The 26,082-nt window shown below is 38.7% G+C and overlaps 2 protein-coding genes across 2 annotated transcripts in view; one reads left to right on the top strand and one right to left on the bottom strand.

Moving 5' to 3' along the window:
* LOC137268208 (EF-hand domain-containing protein D2-like) overlaps positions 1-26,082 on the bottom strand; it is a 265,230-nt gene that overhangs the window by 101,256 nt on the left and 137,892 nt on the right. The gene's annotated exons all lie outside the window — the stretch shown is intronic.
* Positions 1-26,082, top strand: part of LOC137268204 (period circadian protein-like) — an 83,355-nt gene that overhangs the window by 24,072 nt on the left and 33,201 nt on the right. The window contains exons 3-14 of the mRNA XM_067802743.1: positions 3,419-3,484; positions 4,339-4,499; positions 4,776-4,870; positions 8,150-8,236; positions 8,975-9,086; positions 10,661-10,724; positions 13,389-13,558; positions 14,732-14,810; positions 15,627-15,733; positions 20,229-20,382; positions 22,112-22,229; positions 23,604-23,658. Coding sequence (XP_067658844.1) covers positions 3,419-3,484; positions 4,339-4,499; positions 4,776-4,870; positions 8,150-8,236; positions 8,975-9,086; positions 10,661-10,724; positions 13,389-13,558; positions 14,732-14,810; positions 15,627-15,733; positions 20,229-20,382; positions 22,112-22,229; positions 23,604-23,658 — 1,268 coding nt within the window. The remainder of the gene's footprint in view (positions 1-3,418; positions 3,485-4,338; positions 4,500-4,775; positions 4,871-8,149; positions 8,237-8,974; positions 9,087-10,660; positions 10,725-13,388; positions 13,559-14,731; positions 14,811-15,626; positions 15,734-20,228; positions 20,383-22,111; positions 22,230-23,603; positions 23,659-26,082) is intronic.

The following is a 26,082-nucleotide window of genomic DNA, read 5'->3' on the forward strand; positions in this document are numbered from 1 at the left end:
ATAGCTCTGGTGGCATAGTGGTGCCCTTTTGTAGGTTTGGATTTCTGAATAAAATAATTTTTGAGTTTCCATGGCAACAAGTTTGACCTCCACTGAATTTGTTGGAAGGGTTCTCTTCCGGAGCAGAACTGTAGAACCTCACCCATTTGCACACCAAAACGTGGACATACTCTAATCATAATTAGTAGACATATTCATGAATGGTATTTTGCCATTCCTGGGGATATTGATGACTTTGTCTTCATGATTCATAGCCAAAATGTTAACAAAGTTTTTGATTCATGCATTTTACACTAGAGGCTTCTTCATCAGAATGCAAATGCAGTCTTGAAACGAGATCAGTTAGTGTAGCCTGTGCATCATTTGCTTCAGTGTAGTCAGCAACTTCTCAGAAAGAAGACCCGTGAAGGTCCCGGGGTAGAATAGGCCTTCAGCAACCCATGCTTGCCATAAAAGGTGACTAACCTTGTCGTAAGAGGCGACTAACGGGATCGGGTGGTCAGACTAGCTGACTTGGTTGACACATGTCATCGGTTCCCCATTGCGCAGATCGATGCTCATGTTGTTGACCACTGGATTGTCTGGTCCAGACTCAATTATTTACAGACCGTCGCCATATAGCTGGAATATTGCTAAGTGCGACGTAAAACTAAACTCACTCACTCACTCTCAGAAAGAATCAAGTGTGACAGGATTCTATCGGAGTAGCCATTTTAGTGGTGTTTGGGAATAACTGTGAACAGGTGGATGCAACTCTGTCATAAAATTCACACTATATGAGTTGTGATAGGCCATATCCATAGCAAAACATCACCAGCATACTCTGTTCTTGCAAGGACCTTTGTGGACCATTCATCAGCTCTGTTCAAGCAAATATTTTTCATGGTTTCCTGGAGCTGATTTTCTGTTCTAACCGGAATCATGTTAGATCTGTGAGTTTTTCAATCTCTCTACAGACTAGGCAATCTGTCTGGAAGTTGAATTCTTCATTCTTAAAGATCAGTTCTCATTTTCTTGGTCTATAACCACATTTTCCCTGTATTTTAGTTCGCTAGAGACCACAATACTTAATTTATTGATGTGTTTGCATCTGCACTCAGGGTGTATATGTTGTCCTTTTTTTGTTTTTGTGTTTTCTTTGAGCAGAGCACTTGCTCTGTTGATACTTGTGCTAACTTTTTCATTTAGTTCTGATGTAGGTTTTCCAATTCCATGCAGGTCTTCACAGAGTTAGGTCATTGTAACATCTGTGAAAAGATTTGATGTCTGTGAAATGCTTTGCATTGCTTGGCAGGACTCACCAGTGCAGCTTGTATTTTGTTGTGGAAATATTTAATTGAGCCCTCAGGATTCTATAATGTTTCTGCTCATGCACTGAACCCAAAATAGCTGGCTTAAAAACAGGTGCTTTGAGAAAAGTAATGGTCCTAATTGGCTTCTGTAGTCAAATTCAAACAGAGTAAGTGTGCTAATATTGGAGATTATATGGGTTGACTTGATAAAGAATAAAGTTGTTTTTGTACTTTCCTAATGATTAGAAAGTAAAAACTTGTCTGTTATGTCTCACTCTTTGTTTGTGCATGGTTTTTGGTGACATTTGACTGTCAACATTATTTACGTGTTTCAACAAAAGTTGTTTTTATTGCAGTTTGTTCTATCTTTTGCCAGTTTTACTGAACTGCAAACAGAGATATCACTAAGATGTCCTTTCGTTGTTTTGGGCTCAATGTCTTCAGGAGGCCATGGTGCTTCGTGTGTTTTTAAGCCTATCATTAATCTGTTATTCTTGTAATCACCAGATTTCCTTTCAGAACAATTTGTTGATGAATTGTTTACAGATAGACAAACAGACAGACAGACAAATATATTCTGTAAATAGACCCAAGGCCCATAATACATGATAAGCTACAAATAGAGATTCTCACCCAGGTGTCTATCAAATATGTCAACAGGAGTTGATAAAGTAACAAATTTTTAATTTCAAATTGTTGTTAAAATTTATATCAGTAGACACAAGGGTGAGATTCTATTTATCATCCCAAATCATTCTTCATTAATTCGTTTGCAGTGCAGCGATGTCATAGCATTGTGATGTCATCAGCTTGATGACATAGTGTTGTCAGGGCATTGCACAAAACCTACGGTCAAAATGATACCTCTTAGGTGGTATCGCCTGATCTCACTCAAGTGATTTCTTCTGTGGAGCTCAGTTTTGGATGGTAAACATTATCCTGCATGCATGCAGTTTCAGTTTTTGAGGATGATTTTATGGTGGATACTTAAGATAGAGACCAAGTTTATATTAAATACATCCATGTCAGTAGATTGCATCAACTCTGTAAAGTTAGTAGTGGTTAAAAAGTCTGTAAGACAAGCTGGTAGAGATTTTCTGCATGGATGAGAGGGTTTTCACACTCCAGAAGTACATGGTGTTCATTTTCTACAGTCTTCATATTTTTCTTCATACAGTAATCACAGATTCTTTCCTTCGTGTGGTATATTGTTGTGTCTTCCAATTTCAACCTTTAGTCTTCAAATGTTACATCTGAATTTTGATATGTAATAATTTAAATACTGTGAAATGTCATGTCTTATGTATGATTTAGTGTTGAGTAGAGAGTTATATTGGTGTTAAAATTCACATTTAGATGAAGATTCCAGGGATGAGTGCCAGTCTTGATAGAGGTTGTCTGCTAGTCTTATTTTGAATTCTTGAAGAAATAAATCTACATCACCAATATTTTGTTGGATCCACATGGTACCAAAACCTAAATGAAAAAGGTATTCTTAATTGAGGTAGTCCATGAATATCTTTCAATATCATTTGAGCATTTTGTATACCTGATTAGGTAGTCTGTTGTTTCCAAGGTGAATTAATCTTGTCTGGTATATTATTGCTCTTGTCATGTAGATATACTGAAGGCTGAGCATGTCACACTCCCCCACAGTATTTGTAAGTCTGAGAAATCTTTTACAGAATGATGGTTGAATAGTTTCAATCAGCTTCTTATATGAAGTTCCCCAGGTCTCAACTCCATAACATTACTGTCATAGCCAACTTACTGTGATGAATTTTCTTTTGCTGTTGTTGGTCACGGGATTGTCTGGTCTAGACTCGATTATTTAAAGACCCCTGCCACATAGCTGGAATATTGCTGAGTGTGGCGTAAAACTAGACTCACTCACTTTTGCTGTCTTTTATTGTTGTCAAGCACCTTGGGGACAAATACAAATTGACAGTAACTATGCACATGTGATACTGATATATGGGCAATAACAGTTCTCTGGCTACTTGGACTGTATCACATAAGGCTTTCCTGTCACATCTGATTGAAGTGTACACAAAATAACTGTGGTACTGTTAAAACAAACTGGCTCACTGTGAATGATTCTGACGTCTATATTTTCTTTCTTGCAGTAGTAGTAGCAGCTTGAGTTTCTCCTTCAGCAGTATGGACGACCAACCTTCTACAAGCGGCTGCAGGTAAGATAACAGAACCACTGTGAGTGAGTGAGTGAGTTTTGTTATACACTGCCCTCAGCAATATTACACCTATATGGCGGTGATCTGAAAATAATCGAAATACTGTTGTCTGTAGTGAAAGCGTGCCAATGAATTTCACATTAAACTGATATTGGCAATGTAAAATTATGAGGATTCGCAATCTGAATTTCACATTGTCTGATATGTTTTTGTTTAACATGAAATTCATTGGTACGTTTTCACTGCAAACAGAGTATAGTATTGTTTAAGGAAGAAATTTTGTGTGTATTGTGTCTACCTTGCCATCTGTAAACTAATCATTCATTTAAAAATTATTCCAAATGTTCCCAGGGTTTTAGGTGTCCTGTGTTAAGAGCAGAATTATTTCCCATGAGGGATGTCATGATACATAAGTTTCACAAATCGATACATATCATGGTAACCATTTCATGATTTAATGCGTACCATGATACCTATGATCGCATAAATTTAGTTACATTTTTAACATTAATATGTCATACTTTTTAATTGTCCCTGAAATGATCTGATTTTATAACTCACATAAAAAACACAATACAGTTGCAAAATGCAAACAATGCTTAAGCATATTTAAACTGATACTTTCAAAACTCAATATCACTAAAGTTATCTCTCAAATAAGTTGTGATTGTATTGTCTAAAGTATCAATGCATCGGTGTATCATAGCAACCCTTGGAACCATTCCGCAAACATGTAACATGTCTAAAATGAAAATCTTACTTTCTTCCCTGGGTCACTGAGTGGCTCATCATACTGTGATGAATCCAGAATGTACATGAAACCGTTCTCTCAGTAGCGCTTGTTCCTTCAACAGCAGCGACATAGCATATGGTGTCCGCAACAGCCAGATGAAGAAGGAAAAGGTTAAACAATACTTAAAAACACTTGTGTCCATGGTTGGCCCATCTCACCACCGCAAGATGAGCACTCTTTCAACACTACAGCATGTAGTAGACAGTGTCCGCAAGATCACTGGTGAGTTATGTCCCTTTATCTGTCATGAGTTGTCCCCCCCTACAACTTTACCAGCCTTACCCAGTTATCTCCCTTGTGCTATTTCACCATCACATCCATGCCAGTATTGAAGCAGTTGTTGAGAATTATAGGAAATGGAAAGACAATGGTATGGTCTGTAGACAGTCAAAGATTGCAAGAACTATTTATTTACCAACATGCCTCTCAAAGAAGTCAAATGTTTTATTTGTTCCCATACTTGTATATATGTGCTTGATTTATCAATATGTGTCTCAGATATGAAGAATGTCCCATCGAGCCAGATGTGTCATGACGAACATATCAGCCAGCCCAGTCCAAAGATTGACAACAGACTTCTTACAAAATCTGATGTAAGTACCCCAAACCCCATGAATCTGTGGCAGTTTGATACACCACCTGTAGTGAAAGCAGAAACTCAGTCCTTTTGTCACATCACGTTGAAAGACATTAAAAGATGACACTTGTTGTTTCCTTGAATACCTCCATAACTAGGACAAACAGATGGGAAAACACAAAAGAGAACGTTAAGGGCTCAGTCCCAGGGATCACTCTGGAGAAAATGGTCAATGGGGAGAATTCTCTTCATTAATCTGAACCATGTGATTTTCAGAAGGAATTATTATCCCTTGCAATGCATTTTTTGCTGGGAGTATTACAATGCACTCTTCACCAAACTTGGCACATAGATATAACGGGTGTACTGGTGCCTTTTGGTAGTTTTGTAGTCTGTCGTAGTTTTGGAATTCTGAATGAAATATGTTTTTGCATTTCCATGGCAAAAAGTTTGACTTTGGCGGAATTTGGTGGGTGTGCTCTTTTCCAAACCAGAATTTCAAAACAGTTCACTATTTCTTCACTTTCTTGATGAAATATTTTGTTGTGTTTCCATAGCAACAAGTTTGATTTTGAATTTGGTGGTAGTGCTCTTTTTCAGGAGGAGAACTTTAAGACCTGTCAATATTTCTTTCCCAAATTTAGCATATACATTGGTCAGGTGGTGCACGGGTGCCTTTTGGTAGTTTTGGAATTCTGAATAAAATATTTTTTGTGTTTCCATGGCAACATGTTTGACTTTAAATTTGGTGTTATGGCCCTTTCATGGAGCAGAACTGTAAGACCTTTCAATATATACACCTGGAAATTAATCAAGCAACACCCCAATTTTTTCTATTGGAGCAACTTTGAAGTGTTCTGACAATCAAAATATGCCGGGTTGATATAGTTTGACACTTTTTTATTCAACAGACGATCTCTGACAAACAACTTAAAGGGAAAAAGTATCAAGACTTTGCTTTATTGCAACGAAATCCAAATTCTTAAAACTGTCTTAAATTCATGAAAAAATGGACACAATTTACTATTCATCCACAGACGTTGTTGTCAGGTGTATTAACACAAATGTCACATGGAAAGAAAGAACAGTCATCTGAGAGTCTGCACACCGACTTTCATCAATATCTAGTGTGTCCTCCCTGCGCACGCACCACCGATTCCAGACGCCTCCTCATTCCTTGGATGAGTCTCCGGATCTGATTCTGGGGGATCCTGTTCCACTCCTCATGCAGGGCAGCCGTCAATTCGTTGAGATTATGGACTGGTGGGTCTCTCTGCCTCACACGACGGCCAATAAAGTCCCACAAATGTTCAATGGGGTTGAGGTCAGGGCTCATGGCAGGCCATGGAATTCTGTCAATTGCATTTTGCCGCAAAAAATCATTTACAGCATGCGCCCTGTGAGGTCTAGCATTGTCGTCCATAAATATGGGTCTCGTTGCCAGAGGATGGTTCTCAAAATGAGGTACCACAGCCCTGTCAAGAACCTCCTGTTGGTAACGAACACCGTTAAGGTTGCCACGGATGGTAATGATATCCAACTTGCAGTTCATGGAAATGCACCCCCATACCATAACGGAACCTCCCCCAAAGGCCACAGTCCTGGATGTTCCGTGGAGCCATTGCTGTGTTCCTCTGCCTCCAGACCCGAGTACGACCGTCCACCATGTGCAGCAAGAACCGGCTCTCATCTGAGAAATGGACCTTCCTCCAAGAGGCAATGTTCCAGTGCAAACGGTCATTACACCAGGCCAGTCGGGCTGCCTTATGGGCTGGAGACAGTCTGGGTCGCTTGATTGGCCTCCTTGCCCGGTATCCTGCAGCTTTCAGACGATTCCGAACAGTCCTGTTCGAGATGGGTCTCCCTGGAAGCCACTCCTGTCTCAACCGAGAGCTCGAGTCGAAGGACCTGCGCCGTACAAGTCTCAGTAAAGCTCTGTCCTCCCGGACTGTGGTCTTCCTGGGTCTTCCTGGTCTAGGCAGGTCTTTAACTTCATTAGTGGCCCGGTATTTTTTCAAAAGTTTTGAAATTATGGAATGATGTCGTCCGATTTGAGTCCCGATTTGTCTTAGAGACATACCAGCATTCCTCATGCCGATTATTTGCCAACGAGTGGCCTCTGATAATTTCCTACGTGCCATGACATTGAAATGAATGAAAAACCGAATGCAATCGACAACCTGCGCTTGTAAACACCCCAGGGAAAAAGTGCATTTTTCGAAAGTTGAGGTTAAAGCAATGCACGTGCGCTGTGCAAGCTTCACGCGCGTCATATCAACCCATGAAAAGCTCATGCTGTATGTCAATACATCAAAATTGAATAATCAATCATCAAAATTACTTCGTTAAACTTTGTTAAGTTTTTATGTGTCTTTGAATTTGGTGTTGCTTAATTAATTTCCATATGTATATCTTCCTCAAACTTGGCACATATATTTGTCTGGTGGTGTGCTTGGTGCTGTTAGGTAGTTTTGGAATTCTGAATAAAATATTTTACTCTCCTTCCACATTGACTAAACATTTGACAGTATCATAACTAGTAGACATATTCATGAACAGTATTTGCCCATTGTGGAGTATATTGATGACTGTGTCTTCTTGTTTCATTACGTAGTGTAAACTTGTATCAGTAATGGGAATTTCTGACCGTGTTGAAATTTTAATGGGATATTTTGTGTTTCAGTGGGTAAAAATCTCCATATCCCTGCCCAAGTGATCCCTGCAGTCCTTTTGAAAGACATCTAAAGATGACACTTGTTGTTTCCTTGAATATCTCTCAGTACAAAGAGAAGCAAACGGGAAATATTTTCCCAACATACCACATACCAATATGGTGTAAATCTGGGTTCCCCTAAACATTTACATTTGGGGGTCAGGTTGACTCTGCAAATATTTTGGTGGTCAGACAATTTAAAAAGATAATCAATTTTAAACTAAGAAATATTTTTCCAGGTATATGCCTAAGTCTTATTTCTAAAGAATTAGAGATGTTTACTTCAGAATCAGTTTGAAATCAGTTATCAAGTTACATTTATTACCTTGTGCATTGAATTAAGTGGTTTTGATTTGTGAGTTTATTGCATCAGAAGCAACCCAGAGTTTGTTTTTTTTGTGTATTTTCACTTCACACTGCGTCACATACGCAGGTTTTCTGCATCAAGGGTAACCCTGCTAAAGTGAAACTTGTTAGAAAGGCATTGAAAGTTTTTATATGTACATTGAGGCTAGTTATGGACTGAATATAAAATTATTTTAACATTGGGCCTTATGCAAGGGACGTAACTCTGTTTTGCAGCATGACCTCATCATCCTGTTATCGATGAAGAAACATGTTGTCCACCAGGTGACGCCGGCCTTGATGTTGAAATTGGAATACCCCACCGTATGTATAACAGGACAATATATTATGAGTGTACAGTATGTTTATTTTCACAAGAGTGAGTGAGTGAGTGAGTGAGTGAGTGCCGCACTCAGCAATATTCCAACTATATGGCAGCAGTCTGTAAATAATGCAGCCTAGACCAGACAATCCAGTATCTGGTGCATGAGCTTCGATCTGCATCATTTGGAACTGATGGCATGGTCATCCAAGTTAGCAAGTCTGACCACCTGATGACCTTAGTCTCCCCGATATCTTAATACGCTAGACCCATGAAGATCCAGGGTGGAAAAGGTCTTCAGCAACCCATGTAACATTAAGAGGAGACTAACAGGAACAGGTAGTTATGCTTACCGACTTGACTGACACCTGTTATCAGTTCCCAGTTGCTCAGATCAATGTTCATGCTGTTGATCTCTGGATTGTCTCACCAGCCGCAATCATTTACAGACAGCCACCATATAGCTGGAATACTGCCGAGTGTGGCATGAAACTGAACTCGCTCGCTCACGTAATCCTTTGTTATTATCAAGAGACCATGAAGGAATACATAGCGAAAGTTAACTGCACTGTTTGTAAAGCTAATTAGTTTGCCTCCATATCTATTTACAAAGAGAGACCTCATTAGTGGGGGATTTTACTGGTACATGTGTGGTATTGTCCTGTTAATTTGTTCGAGATATGATGCCATGTCTTGTTCCACCACCTGTGTGATACCTAGAAACTGTTTATGTGTTCCAGGACTTCTGGAAGGGACGTATCATCACGGACTTCATCTACAAACGTGACATCCTGACCTTCAACAGTAATATGATGGTGGACGTAGACTATGATGAATTTACCCAGCAGTCAGGTAAGGGAGGTAGACCAATAGTGAGTGAGTGACTTTAGTTTTACGCTGCACTTAGCAATATTCCAACTACAAGGCAGTGGTCTGTAAATAATCGAGTCTTGACCAGACAATCCAGTGATCAACAACATGAGCATCAATCTGTGCAATTGGGAACTGATGACGTGTCAGCCAAGTCAGCGAGCCTGACCACCCAATCCCATTAGTCGCCTCTTACGACAAGCATAGTTGCTGTTTATGGCAAGCATGGGTTGCTGAAGGCCTATTGTAGCCTGGACCTTCACAGATGAGACCTTCACAGGTGAGACCATGAGATTGGTTGTGCAAGAGACCCGTGAGGGTGAAATATTCCTTACACATTATGAGTCCTACAGGATACTATCTCAGTCATCTGTGAGACATAGCAAAATATATTTTGTTAATCTTGTAAATGAAGGACTTGGTTGGAATATTTTTCACAAAGATGTCTAGAATGGAAGTAGGCAGCCTGAGAAAACTCCTCTCCTTTCAACATCGACTTCTTGTTCGTCATTTCATTGGTTATCAAAGTTTGCTTACAGATTTTTGTGTGATGAAATTGAACAGTAAAATCAGATATTGATAAGACTGGGAAAACAAGCATCACGTTGAACTTTTACTCATTGAGTTGATTCATTGAAAGAGTTCATTTCAAATACTGCTGCACTCGAAATAAATATTACAAGTATACCATGTATCTTAGCTTGTAAGAGAGGATGATATTAGTTTTATGCTGCTTTTAGCAACACTCGAGCAATATCATGGCAGGGGACGCCAGAAATGGGCTTCACACATTGTACCCATATGGGTAATCGAACCCGGGTCTTCAGCGTGATGAGCCAAGGCTTTAACCACTGGACTACCCCACCACCCTTAGCTTATAAGAGGTTTTATCAAAATGTGTATGATGATCGAAAACAAGTTTGTTATATGCTGAAATAGCAAGCAATGGGAGTTTGGGACGAAAGGCAGATTATAAAGAACTTAATCTGTTTCTTGCACCTATAGAAAATATTAAGGGACATTAAAATTTTTATAACCTATACTTTGTCAAGGCTTGATCATAGTGGTTTTGGGTGGTGGGGTAGCTTTGTGACTACAGTGTTCACTCGTCACACCAAAGGCCCTGATTTGAGTTGCCTCATAAGTACAATGTGTGAAGCCTGTTTCTGGTGTCCCCAACTGTGATATAGCAGGAATAAAAAAAAAAAAGCAGCGTAAAACTGAACTCACTCACTCACTCACTCGCAGTTGTGTACTGATATGGTACACATTTGTAACATCATTACCTACTGCTCACTTCTAATATGGTGTGACCCCCACATTAAATGAAAGCATTTTTATTATACCTGTTGATTGTCACGACAATGATAATTATGAAACCTGGATGACACCCAAAGCCATTTTTTAACACTCTAAAGCCACTAGTTTCAACCAAGATGTGACTTCAAACAAAAATCACAAACAAGAATTACAGTGGAACTTCTTTTAGTTTACATATCCCTAACTGAAGTTGCAAACGTCAGGCTGTTATTGAATGACTTTTTTGTACATTTCAGAGACAACAGAAGACAGCCAAGCTGATGTTGAGAATCCCTTGAAAACATTCTACATAAGGTTTCGGTAAGCAGATGTTTAGAACAGGCTTGTTTAATAAAACACTGTCAATCTCGGATAGCAAAAGTATGGCAAGGTGCTTTGAAAGCATTTTTATCACCCAAACATGTAATGTAGAGGGATATTGTCAACACCTCGTCTGTCGGTCCATTTATAGTCTTTGATGCATAACAAAAAACAATTTTGCTGAATGGTTCAGAAATATATGGAGAGTGGAGAGAAGACCCCTTCATCGAATACTTTGTCTAAATTCTGGAAATTTGTTATATGTGCTGGTAAACATATTTCTACAGCAGCAGCCATTGACGTTATGTCTTGCATGTTTTACCTTAGAGGTATTAAATATTGGTGTAAATTACTGAGACTGCAAACCAACAGATACCCTAAAGAAATCTATATCTCTAGCAGAATAACCTGGGAATCACATATACCTGAAATATGGGGATGTTACTTTGTATGGCTCTTACTTTATGTAGGAGATTCGTTACATTTTAGGAGCTTTTTACACAGAATTAAAGACAGTCATCATCAGGTATAATAACGTTTGTGAATCTTGAAAATAGACCACCTATCAATGTTTTAAATCATTGTTAGATACAAAATGTTACCTGTGCACCATTGTGACCAGAGAATTACACAGAGTGCCATTTCTGTTATCTTCTGTATTTTAAATTAATAGCTCCTGAATCAGACATTTACTTCCATGTTTTTGTATTCACTCTTCTTTCACAACCTGTTTCAAGTGTAAATTTTTATTCTTTTATATCTAAATCAGGGCTCCAGATAATTTTGTCAATATAAGGAGTACATACGCCTTATTTTTTCAATATGAGTACTGGGAAAAGTTAGTACATTAAGAGTACTGAATGGAAACTAATGGCACGTAATTAATTTTGTGTTTCGTTTCATACGTGCACCACAACATTGCTACTCTTGTGTAAACAGGTCAATAAACAATAAAGGAATACTTTTTCAGGTAAATATGTATGTAAATGATGGTACACCATTGCTGTGGTGCTTAACTGCTACTTTTTCTGATTTTTTTCCCTACCGTATCATGCATATTTTTTATTGGTACATACATCGATACAGCCCTTATCTGGAGCCCTGTTAAATTATACATCACTTACCGTAATATTATTGTATCCAACTGTACATTTGTTGCACCAGTTATCATTGCTTATGCGGACGAATGTATTTCTTGTTACATGTGTCGCAGTCCCTTTGTGTAAATACTGTTTGTTTTGATAATTCTCATTTTGTTACATGTTCTATTCATTGCTCAATACAACACAGCAGCTGATGTACAACAAATTCCTTTTTTGGTGAATAAAGTATTATTATTGCTATCAGTATGAGATCATTCGAACTCCCGCTTACATAATCATGAATCATGGGAAAGTGGAAATGAAAGCCTCTTGAAGAAAAAATGCTCAATGCAATAATCCCATTGCCCCACACCCAGAACAAGTCAGTTTTCATTTCATGCCGTCAAATAATGGTATCCTACTCATCTGTGAGCTACTAGATTATATCTAGGTATGGTTTCAAACTGCATATAAACATGGGGTTCATTTCATTTCTCCTCAAAATGTAGCTATTAAGTTTCGCAATAATAATAAAATAACTTTTCGATAAATAGTCAGGTAAATATTAACATCAAATACCATGCTGATTTATTCTTTCAGAATTATATCATTGTTATTGTCGTAAAACAGGGCAAGTGGGAAGTCATTTGCCCTGTGGCAGGTGGCTTTTAAAAGAAATTTTGAACCCCTGTTAATGTGTCATCTGCATGTAAATGAATGATTATTTTTTTTCTACTAGAATGTCCTGCCAACCTTAAGATATCTTCCATTTTATTTAATTTCTCAAACCACTAATGCTCTACTAACACCTGAAAATATGATCTTGCAGAACAATAGTGCAGAACTGACTGAAAAATCACAGTGAAAAGAAAAATGTTTTTAAATGACTGTGTTGAAGGCATTTGAATTTCTTATCATCTTCTCATTGTTACTCAGTGTATGCTATCTTTATGTGTGGGTCATTTGCCTTTATGCTGAAATAAACTCTTGCAGTTTGATAAAGTGGTATTACATTTCATTTTGATGAGACCCATGACGATCTGGAGGAGAATTGTTCTTCAGCAACCCATGCTTGCCATAAGTGGTGACTATGCTTGAGGCAACTAACAGGATCGGGTGGTCACGCTTGCTGACATGGCTGACACATGTGATCGGTTCCCATTTGCGCAGATCGATGCTCGTTCTGTTGATCACTGGATTGTCTGGTCCAGACTCCATTATTTACAGTCCGCTGCCATATTGTTGGTATGGTATAGTGAGTGAGTGAGTTTAATATTGCACTCAGCAATATTACAGCTATATGGCGGCGGTCTGTAAATAATCGAGTCTGGACCAGACAATCCAGTGATCAACAACATGAGCATCGATCTGCGCAATTGGGAACCGATAACATGTGTCAACCAAGTCAGCGAGCCTGACCACCCGATCCCGTTAGTCGCCTCTTACGACAAGCTGAGTCGCCTTTTATGGCAAGCATGGGTTGCTGAAGGCCTATTCTACCTGGTATGGTATAAAACTATACTCATTTCACTCATTTTGATGAGATTGCAGTATAATTTTGTGTTGAATATGTTTATTTCAGGTGCTATAAGACAATCGTGAAAGGGTACAATCTCAAGCGACCAACCAGTTTCCAGCCATTTCAAGTGAACCTTTCTGTTACATCAGCAAGCAAGTCGGGTATAGACACGGCACCCAAACACAGGAGATTGATGATGCTAAAACTGGTTGAACTGGAATCACCTTACAAAGGTGAGACTCCTGGCTCATACATTTGCATTTGTCAATAAGATGGATGCTTTTGTGATTTCCTTTTAGAAGAAATGACAAACAGACACATATTTACAGTGTTTGTTGTTTTATATCCATAGCACAGTAGAAGACAGTACTTTGAGCTATTGAGCAAATTCTTTTGGAAATGGACTGCATGAATTCATTATCATTGTCATCATTATCATTATCATCATTATCATTATCATCATGTTCATTATCATTATCTTTATCATTATCATCATTATCATTATCATTATTATCATTATCCTCAAAGTAATGCAGTGATATGATTTTCATCTAAATCTGTAAAATTTAGCTATAAACACACAGTTTGTCAGCAACAGTGGAGACGAACGTAGTCACAGTGTTTAAGTAAGTTATTATGTATTGTTGTTATTCAAGTACACATACCCACGCAACTGGTACATGCTCAAGGTCATTGGATATCAATCTCAAGGGCATATCGTATTATCAGTCTCAACTCCCTGGGGATCATACAACTGTTGAAGCCAACAGGCGCACCAAGTTATTATGGCTTTCCCATTCACAGCTGGGTGGACTGGAACACATACTCATAGTCCTTTGTCCAAGTGTTCTTAACTGCACATTGCTAGGTGTTTGAACATATTCAAACCACCATCTGATCATATACAAACACATTCATTTAGTGTGCAAGGTTGTATACTGTACCGTCAAGTAAATTAGGGGTGGTGGGTATCCTTGTCGTTCAACCGTTCACTTGTCACTCCAAAAACCCAGAGTGGGTACAATGTGTGAAGCTAATTTCTGGTGTCCTAGTTGTGGTATTTCTAAAAGTGGCATAAAATTAAACTTATGTAAATTAAAAGCTTATAATATCAATGCAGAATATAGAGCCAGTGTGTTTGTGTCTGATTGGATGTAATTTCCAAACTGTCAACTGTGCTATGTGCATAATATTATAGTAAGTGCCCTTTAAGGTGTGGAACCCATGACGGTGCCAGAAGAACAAGACGTCTGTTTTTACTAGTAAAATACTTTCTAGTTCACCATATGGGTACAACATTTTTCGCGTTTTGCATGCTTTGATATTGCTGGAAACTGAGATCAACATAAAAGTGACTTGTATGCTACATGTTCTTTAATCTTAACATTCTTGATGTTCTGTTCCAGTGTATGGGCAGCTGCCAGAACAGAGGACATTCTGCATGAGACACACCATGTTCTGTGCAGTCTCTCGCATCCATTCCAAGTAAGCATACTTCATTTCATCTGAATTGTCATTTACACAGTTTCAGAAAGCTACCAAACCCCCAACCATACGGTAGTGTATAAAATAAGCTCAAAACTCAGCCAGACATCATCGGGAACTTCAGAATTTTAGCAGCCCAAAAAGAAATTTAACCAGATCAGATCTGTTGAATTTACCCAGATGACTGGAGCATCTAAATTTTTTACCAGACAATGGGGCTGGCTAGCTGGCTGGTCAGAAATCTAGCCCATCTTGAGCGAGGGGATTGGCCTTATTTCATGTCCTGCCATCGGGCCCATAAGTAGGTTAGGGCACTTCCTTGGTACATCCGGGGGCGGTGGGGTAGCCTAGTGGTTAAAGCGTTCGCTTGTCACGCTGAAGAGCCGGGTTCAATTCCCCACATGGCTACAATGAGTAAAGCCCATTTTCTGGTGTCCCCCGCAGTGATGTTGCTGGAATATTGCTAAAAGCGGCGTAAAACTAAACTCACTCACTCACTCACTCCTTGGTTCATCCAGTGACAATAGAAAATAACTTTCATACCGTTTTGAACGGTCCCATAGTTGTCAGATGTAGCTGTGTACCAACTTATGATTATGTATGAACATTAGGCTGTCTTCAAGATGGTTTATCGTTGAGATTGACATTACAATTTAGTTTTTTTGATGTTTTATTAATAGAATGAGTATTATATGAAAAATACCTCGAACTCAATTTACAGATTATCTAACCCTCGCAGGTAATATACACTCCCTTTTCTTACAGGTAGGTTGTTCTCAAATGTATCCAGATTTTATGTCTCTCCATGTATTACAGTGCTATTCCGTTGCTTGGGTACCTGCCACAAGACATCATAGGGCAGTCAATCTTCGAAGTCTTCCACCCAGAAGATTTTCCAGTACTTCTCCAAGTCCACCAACAAGGTAATGGCATTCCTTATATGATGCCACGCAATGTGTAACAACAGTCTGTGTTCACAAGTAATAGTGTAAGTTCATCAACACACTGTTAATGCACAGAGGATGATCTAAACAAATCATGCATAGTAGAAGTATATGTTGCATTGCTGTGTATTTGTGGTGCTAGTAACGTTTCACATCCAAAGACCCATCTTGAGTAATCTGTTTGAAACAATTTATTGTTGCCCCTGGCATGTAATGCAGGCAGATATAGTCAGTGTCTCATCAATCTATCAAAAATCATTCAATATTTTTCAACAAAAGTTGGTAGATATACAAACATTAACTCATGTGGTGACATTTGCTATTTGCCGTTTTTGGGCATTTTATTTTCTTGGTATCCATGAAAACATTTTAGACTTAGTCTGAAAAGGGAGATATGGGCTTCGTTTCAGGTGTACAGCTAAAAAACCACATCATTCATCCAACAAAATTTATGTTAATAGATGGTATCCAACAACAGTCCCTCAAAGTTCATTAACCCAACTTCACAATTCCATAATTCATCTATTAGAAGTATCATTAGACCAGACCAGTTTTATTTTTTATTTAAAAGATTTTTGTCCCCAGGACCCCTAAAAGCGGGATGGGAAGAAAAAAAAGATTCTCCCATCAAAGCAGAAATATCATAGGCATTGTTTTTCAAGCTCACATTCCTTGGGTTGCTTGAAGCACTGATGTCAAACATAAATATTGTCAGATATAGTAGAAGCTGTCAAAACCGGCATCTGTGCAATCCGGCAAGTTGTCAAGACTAGCATACAATCTCAGGTCCCATCCATGGCTTGTACATCAATCATCAGCTCCATAATCCGGCACATTGTCTAAACTGGATTATTTCTTAGTCCCAGTGAGTGCTGGTTTAGACAGCTTCCACTGTAATTCAAAGACTTGCTCATTATATATCTTAACATTGGGATTTTATTTTTTGTTGAGGGAGAGGGGACTCAACGCAGTGAGAGTATCATGGGAGGGTTTCAGTGCCTAAGCCTTTACAGCTCCAGCTCTGCTACCATGAGACCCATGAAGGTCCTGGGGTAGAACAGGCCTACAGCAACCCATGCTTGCTATAAAAGGCAGCTATGATTGTCGTAAGAGGCGACTAACAAGATCAGGTGGTCAGACTCACTGACCTGATTGACACATGTCATCGGTTCCCAATTGCTTGGGTCGATGCTCATGTTGTTGATCACTGGATTGTCTGGTCCAGGCTTGATTATTTACAGACCGCTGCCATATAGCTAGAATATTGCTGGTTGTATCTTAAAACTAAACTCACTCACTCACTTGTAGCAAGATTCTACTGCATTTAGTCCCACAGTCCTAACAAGCCTGGCAGGGCCAAACACTACCATGTCCTGACCACAACCTGCTCCTTACCCTCACTCAGACCTTAATCTACATGTTGGCGCATCTCCAGAGTTTACTCAATACTAAGGTTACTCTTAACAAGAAGGCACAGATATCCCTTCGGCTCATCATACTTCGAACTGCTCCATGTACGATGACAGTGCAAGACATTTGAAGACTGTTGCAAGAATTGGGGAATTCCATCTCACAATCTGAATCTGCTCGGGGCATTGCTGAGTTCCACCAGCATCTTTGTGCCACTATTAAATTCAAGGGTACTATGTCAGGCTGCTATCAACTCGGTTTCGGGTACTATCACGGAGCCTTCTGCTGTCCTACAACTCAATGACCAGTCCTGGAAGTTTAGGCCCCAGCATGGGAACTGTCAGTTGTCCTTCATGATATGATTCTAGACCTCTAGACTACAAACCTTTAGAGGACAGTGACTTGGAGCAAAGTGACATCCTTGTTACTGGTAGCTTTGCTACTGCTGATTGCATATCTCAACTTCATGCACTTGATGTCAATCACATGCGGTTTGAGTGGAAGAAGTATGGCAAGTTTTTCATAGGCTTCCGTCAGGACTTCATGACAAAAAAACAAACTGCCAGGGCAACCAGACAGGATATTTACCATTCCCTGTTGTTCACCATCCTAGAGCCTGATGATACTGGATACTGAAGAGCTAAACTGTTAAGGTTTTGTGCATTTTTACTTACTGCTTCTATGGATCATTGCTGCTAACATAAGTGTCTTTTCATATGATTGTTATCGACATCCAAGGCGGAAGTGGCTCATACCACTTTATTTTTCTGGATGAGGGCCACCATTTTACATTTTACTACCATCCTGGTGGATTGATGGTTCTGCAACACAGTTCTGCATCACACTGTGATTCGACATTTCATGAATGTTGACCTCTACTTTTGAAGCAGTTACGTCAGTGAAGTGTGTCACCCCAGAATTAGAGTTTTCCTTGTGTTCCAGCTCTGAAGTTGCAAGGCTTATCCTTTGTCTAAGCTAAGCTTATGTAAAACTTGATGTGGACTGGAAGTGAACATTAAAACTGTGAGCTCTCTGAGTTGTGCTTCTCTTTCACCTGCCCCTGGTCAGTGCCTGATGGTGGTGTCTCAAAGCAGGGGTCATCCCTGATTATTGTCAAAAGACTTTTATGAGGGTACCTTGTAACTCTTAGTGAGGGTCTTTCTTGCTGAGTTGTCGGGAGGTTGCGGCCTAATGCCACATGGCTTGGGAGCACCCATCTTCTTGGGAGACTTTGTGTTTAGTAAGCCAAGGAGTTTCTCCCGAACTTGATCATAAGCATTGGAATTGCGTTAGTCTTACCTGGCCTCCATTGTGCATCACTATCTATTGGTGGTTACCAGTCTACACAGCTCCTGCTGTTGGCACTGTCAAGATACAGGGCATCTGCTGCATGTCGTACAGTTGTGGAACAAGTGCATACTGGGAGACTACAAACTGTACTATTGATTGTATATCTATACCTTATCTTATCTCACATGATGGAATGCCGCCCAATCTCCCCTCTATGCAGATTATCCAAGACCACGATTGTCCTAGTGGCTCCCAAGAAGAACGAGAATAATGCTTCAAAGGTGGTCGCGTGGATAGATAGTGGGGTTGTGCTGCATGCTTTGGTTGATGGCTCGGAACATCAGAAGCATAATGAGGGCAGCACGGAGAGCAGGGGCAAATGGCCAAGCTTTGGGAAAAAAGTGCATATCGTGAGATAGGATAAGTATATAAATATATAATTTAGAGTGTCAAGTTTCCCCGCTCAGAAAAAAAAATTTAATGTTTTCATTAGCCAAAAGTGCAAACTCACAAACATTGTTTTTTGCGCTACAAAAACTTCATAAATTGCCAAAAGTAAAATTAGTCATGTATTTATAATAAACTAATATTACTTTTGATTGGTGATTTTATGTTTATATTTTTTCCCCTCCTGCCTTTCGGTTTACTGAGGACAAAAGTCCTTAAAACAAGAAATGAAATTGGTCAGGCCAAAACGAATTATTACCAGGAAACGGTTTAAAATATCTTGGGCTCCTGTTTAAATATCTTGTGCACAAAATACATTCTCAAAGAGCTCAGATTTTGTTTCTCGACACGAATGTTATCATATGTTTGAAATATGATTTCCTTAATTTGGGTGAAAAACCGTGCGAACAGATTTACAAATCATGACAATTTTTATGAAGACATTCCTCTAATTGCCTTCTATGATTATGATGGTCCCGTACTTACATAAGGGAGATAACTCCTGTGGATAGCGCTTGGGAGGAAGAAAGACCGTGCAGTGGTAGAAATAGGGCGGTGGGGTATAATGTGTGAAGCCCATTTCTCACTTTTAGAAAATGTGTTCAAGCTGGACCTATGGATCACAAACAAGTATCAGGAAATAGGGCAGTTAAGTGTGAGAATTAGTTTTCTTAGATTTATTATCATTATTGATAATGTTTGTGATGCTTTGGTGAATGAAAACCATGATTATTACTGTGTTAGCCAACTTAAGTTAGAGAGAGCTCTCTCTCTTTGATTCCAGCCATTGTGGTGATGCCTTTTGGCACTCAACCATATTTCATTGACATCTCCCTTTAATTTCAGGGTTTTTTTTCCCACATCACTGTGTGAAGTGTCTTCAGCTTGCCCAATTTTTGCCTTGCATATGTTTAATGTAAATTGTTTTTTATACTGATTGTAAGGGTTTCAACCACCATGTTGTCAAATGTAAAATCATCTTGGCAAATCCAGTGTTCATGAATAGCGTCTGACCCTCAGACAAATAGGGCTAATTTGCTGACACTAGTGACAGCCTGGCGGAAGTCTACAACCTGACAGCCCCAGCTGCAGTCTGACTGTATAATTCACAATTACACTGACTTGTTTGCTGTTTGTAAATTTTATGTTTTTTAATAATTTCAATGCACATTATAAGAAATGTTAAAACTGAAATGTGCGTTTGATTTTTATTCTACGGGTCCTGTGAATAGTCAGTGGGTCAGACAGACATCTGAAATTTACAAGACCAAATGTCCTGTTACATTGAAACACAATTCCTGAACACTGTGTGTCTTGTTTACTCCAGTGATAGAGTCGAATGGCAACCCGGTCAAAGAGAGCAGAATGAGGCTTAAGGCCCGGAATGGTGAATGGATCGAGGTTCAGACAAAATGGTCATGCTTCGTTGACCCTTGGACCAAGAAGCTTGAGTTTATCATGGGTCAGCACACTGTAATGAGGTGAGACTGTTCAAGGATATAAAGTTTTTCAGAGATGCCAACTGTTTTGCTTTTGATGTACCTTACTCAACATGTTTAGCACCCTGTCCTCAGAGATGCCAACTGTTATGCTTTAGGTATACCGTACTCGACGTATTTAGCACCCTGTCCTCAGAGATGCCTACTGTTATGCTTATGGTGTACCATACTTGACGTATTTAGAGCCCTGTCCTCAGGGATACCTGCTGTTATGCTTTTGGTGTACCGTACTCAACGTATTTAACACCCTGTCCTCAGAGATGCCAATTGTTACGCTTTTGGTGTACCGTACTGGATGTACTTAGCACCCTGTCCTCATGAGTGCCCATGACCACATTTTACTGAAACTATACTTTTTTCACACCCTCTTTTTTTGGTTTATTTACATTGTATATGGGGCTGTAATGAATACAATTTCTGACAAAAACGATACATATCACGAATAGTGGCTAAGGAATAATTATGCATAAATACAATAATTAATGTTGACATTGTTGTCAAGTGATATGCATAGCATAATTGTTATCGGCCGGTATTGTGCCAAGTCAACCTGTATTGTGTCCAGTCAACCTGTATTGTGCCCAGTCAAAACAATGTCGTGTTGTCCAAGAGGAAAAACAAATTTTGAAGATGAAAATTGATATATGTGTAGGAAACTTGCAATCAAACTTCATGAGACATGATAATTCAATTGTCGTTCTTGTTATTCTACCTATGATTGAATGAAGCGGAAAATTCCAGTCCGTTGTGTACACATTTCACTACAAAATGGACCCTCACAAACATGGTAAACGGAAGTTGTACGTGTTTAGAGTGTGGTGAAATAAACATTCCATTTCACACATTTTCACAGATGTTGTAAACAATTTTAGTGAAAGAAAGTAGGAATACATTGAAATGAAATCAAGTTTTTCTGTTTTCATACAAATCGGATGATGGAGTCAAATCCTAAGTTATGGGTCACAAATATATCAACTCACCCTGTCTTGGTTTGAGAGTGAGAAACAGTAATGCTTAATGTAAAGCAGCGGGCAGTCAGGCAGCAGTCATGTAGGTCAAGCGTTGACAAAGGCAGGCAGATTGATCTACTTCAGTTATGTGTGTGTGTGCCCATGTTGTCAACACAACCAGCCTTCATATACACAGTCACTGATTCTTGAATAATCGAACACATCTACCACCATTGCCATCAACATAGAATTTTCGCAACTTCCGGAAGTGAACACATAACATACTCAAAGGGAGGTAACTCTGAAACGTCATGTGAAGAATAAAAAGAAGTTGATATCCATTAAAAGTCAACATGTATTCATATTTGTCCAACTTCTAAATGCTTTTGGGGCATTGGGGTAGGCTAGTGGTTAAAGTGTTTGCTCGTCACGGCAAAGACCTGGGTTCAATTCCACACATAGGTACAATTTGTTATGCCTATTTCTGGTGTCCCCTACCATTATGTGGCTGGATTATTGCTAAGAGCTGTGTATAACCCTGCTGACTTGTTCTAAATGCCTTTCAAGAACCTCAGATATGGTTGTTACTTGTTATCACTGAAACTTTTTTTTTTTAATGAAGAACATTTGTCTGGTCCCAGCTCTACAATATGAATAATGAAAGTTTCAAACTTTAAACAAGAAATGAAATTGTTCTGTCCTTTATTGGTATTTGGACATGCCTTGGTCAACATGATCAACTTGCACCTTTTTTTTCTCAGTTGCCCTGCTGACACTGATGTGTTCAAGGAAAGCAGCAGTAATCGCCGATTGTCCCCCGAAACACTTATTGAAGCTCACAAATATCAACAGATGATACGTAACCTTCTACAAACAAAGGTATGTGTTGTTATATCATATTATTGTATTAGACATTTGTATTGCACCAATAACCAGTTCGCCAGTTCAACTGCTCAAGGATGCCTCCAAGCTCACTGGATCACTAGCCTGTTGTCATTGCCAGCTCACCCACTGCACCACATGAGATGCTTGTGACTAAGAAGCAGTCTCAGTGATCCTGTGTATCATCTGTCCATTGTTGTAGGACAGTAATCAGGGACCCAAGTCTCAAAATTCGTACCGCCACAGCATTCATATCAGAGTCGGTACAAATTTTAGCTTCAGACTACACCAATACAATGGGACTAGAAGTTCTACAAAATTTGTAGGACAGTATTTCAAATTCGGATCTATAAACAAAAACATATATTTTCATCGATTAAATGCATTTTCTGACTCACTTACCTTCCATTCGTCAAATTTAATGACATATTTGAAATGGAATCATTGCAAGTAACAAACGTATATCAAGCAACATTGTCTATCAGAAATCTGATGGTGATTTCAGTACCTTTGCAATTTGATTGGTGTCACATCATCTTTCTCAGAATCCATCATGATAGTAAATATTTAGTTGGGTATCAATTTCATGGTCCGACTACTAAGTTTGACCCTTGAAACTACCAGTGCTTTGTGGAACAACACCCAGGATCCATAAACTGCCATTGTTTTGTAGTGAGTTTGGCTCAGAAGACAAACTGCTTTCAATGCATTCAGGTTATCTCTCATAAACGAAGCTAGCAGCTGTCGTACCTTTACTAGAACACTGCTGATTGTATTGTTTATTAACCTGGAAATGTCTTTACCAACCAGTTATACATCTGCAGCAATCTTTTGTTATCCCTTAGCCTCTATCAAATATTACACAACCAAAACACCCTGATGACCTGAACATAGTTTGTTTCAAAGTCTTTTAAGAGCATTTAGAAGTGATACACATACCAGTAGACTTTATGTTTGTCAACAGAGCAACATTTCTGAGTATATTCTTACCTCAACATGTTGTGTTTTTCAAAATGAAGAAGTTGTCATAAACAAGTTCTTGCCATAAACATTTGTTTCACTGTTGAGTTGCATTCAGCTTTCAAAATAATCACCTGCCCAGAGGTCCAGCACCAGTTGTTATTGTATCGGGCCCTTCCAGGCAGTTCAAGGGGAGAAAAACTGTTGCAATAGTTTTGCAAAACTTGGCCGCAATAGACTATGGTAATAGTATGTTGCAATAGCTGTTTCCCTTTCAGTAGTCTATGTGACTATGTGGCCATTCCTTATGTAAAAGAAATTGAACTCGCCAGCCTATCAGCTGGTGAAAAAGATGTGGATGGTCAGTGAACAAAGTAATGCCTTTTTAACAAGTCACTTCTTCCTTTTCAGAATGCACCAACTGAACCACCAGAGATCAAGACTGAACCCCAAATTACAAATTTAAGTAAGTTGAGTTAATTTTGATAATTGATTGTCTGGGAAATGGTCTTCATTGATGCAATTGTCGCAAGCGGTGTCTATATTGGTCCAGCCTGCTGACTTGGTTGACATGTGACACTGTATCCCAATTACATTGATCATCACTCATTAGTGGTGGTCAGATTAATTGAAATAATCGTAGATTGGTCGCAGTGACTAAATGACCAAACAATCAATAATGTTATCTCATAGTCGAACACAAACATTTTCGGAACACTTGTTTGCTTTAACAATATTTTTCACAAGTTTAGTTTTGTCAGTTACCTTTCATTAGCACTGCCAGTTCATAAACAAGTCAAGATTGAGTTTATCTTAAAGACTCCGGGAAGTTTATGTTTCTACATACAATCTGACTTCTGTTTATTCAACAATATCTTCTGGTTTTGTTGGTAACAAATTGAATAACCATAATTTAGACTCATTAATCCGACATTCCCACGTTTCGACTCCGCCAGCCCTGATTAACAACTGACTGTGGTAAACACTTTGTGATTAGTCCTATTTAGCAACGCGTGTGATCAACTACCCGTGAAGACACTGCCATCCGTCACTCAAAATGTTAGGGTACAATGTCATGTGAAGCAATGAGGATTATGAACACAAATTGTGCCTTGTGATGAACATTGTATAACTGCCATAACACACAAATTCAAGTCTGTTTATAACTTGCCAAGTGAGCAGCTGTTTTGTTGTATTATTATTTAGACAATCATTGATGAAGGTTTTCGTAAATGTTTATTGAAAATAGGAATTTGTTTTGAAAACAATGAATACCCCTTAAGAATGTTAACACGTGATTGAAACAGACGAGTCAACTGTCAACAATATGCCTGCTTCCCTACCCATGATTTGTTTGTATGATTGACATTACTAGAAGTTGATGAGTAATTAGAGAGGAAGATTCTTTATGGACAAGAACTTCTTTATAACACATGATTATTACATATAACAAAGAAGTTGTTGTCCTGACTCTTACTTTCTTATTCCCACCCATGTTGGCTTCAATAATGTGCAAAAGTCTTTGTTCATGTTGAATTCACAAACATGGTTGGAAATAGACTTATTTATTCATATTTGTCACATCTAATCTTAAATATGTTGCTGTTCTATTTTGATTTCTGCATTGAAGTTGACACATAGAATGTTGCTCTCTCAGTATTCGTACACTCAAAAATCTTGGCTTACGTATCATCTAGCTGTAAAAGGAGTGATCTAAATTTGATAATCAAATATATGGTTTAGGAGGGAGGTCGATTCCCAATACTAATTACAGTGGAAGCTGTCAAAACCAGCATCTTTCCAATCCGGCAAGTTGTCAGCACCGACATAAAATCTCAGTCCCATCCATTTGTCATCATCTCTTTAGTCCAGCACTTTGTTTAAACCGGATTACTTCTTCAGTCCCAAAGAGCGCTGGTTTAGACAGCTTCCACTGTACACACATACTGAATGTGATCTGTGATCTGTGATCTGTGATCTGGACGTGATCTGTGCCCAGAATTTGATAGTCAGACATTTTCATTGATCAGGCACAATTTACTGTGCAATGGATGATGTCGGATTAATGAAACTTGACTGTGCTAGTCATCCTTTAAAGAAATATGCACATGCAGTTCTTTTGACATGTGTCTTTTCTTTATTGTGCATCAATGTGATAAATGACTCAAACCAATTATTTTTGATGACTGATCAGTTTTAATGAACCAATCAGTAATTATGATTTTCCTCAATTCCCAGCACTAATGCTCATACTGTTGATCACTGGATTGTCTGGTCCAAACTCAGATTGCCACCATATAGTTGTAATTAAGGAGCTAAACATACTGTGTTGGAGTTATATGAGAGGTATATAAAGAAATTGTAGTGGTTCTATATTTAGTTTAAAACCAATTGAGTAGTGTGAGGTTTTCCGTTAAAAATTTAAAGCTGTTTCCTTATGTACCTCTCATTTCCCAATGCAGTACGTTTATCTCTCTCTACCGTTACTGCATTAGGGCAAACTAATTTCTCTTTTGTTTTATGGATTTGGGTCCTAAGAAAACCTAAAGGCAGAAGAGAAAAAAATAAGAATAAAATCACCTGCCAGTTCTAGATTTTAAGACCATTTTACTTCTGGCAACTTGTTACATGTATGTTGGGCAAAAAACAATTTTAAAAAATGTTTAAAGTTTTAAGTTTAAATTTTTGGGTCAATAAAAACATGGGAATTTTTTTTTTATCTTATTCTTGAAGAAGACCCCCCCCCCCCCCCCCCCCTCATTTTATATCTGCTCAGAATGTAGCTAATAAATATCACTGTCTTAATTATTATATTGCTTTTACGAGCAGTTCAATTACTGTTATGTAGCTTCATTACATGTTCCTTTGACCCATGAAGGTCCTGGGGTAG

This window comes from Haliotis asinina, chromosome 16, assembly GCF_037392515.1.
Source record: "Haliotis asinina isolate JCU_RB_2024 chromosome 16, JCU_Hal_asi_v2, whole genome shotgun sequence".
NCBI classification, from domain to species: Eukaryota; Metazoa; Mollusca; class Gastropoda; order Lepetellida; family Haliotidae; genus Haliotis; species Haliotis asinina.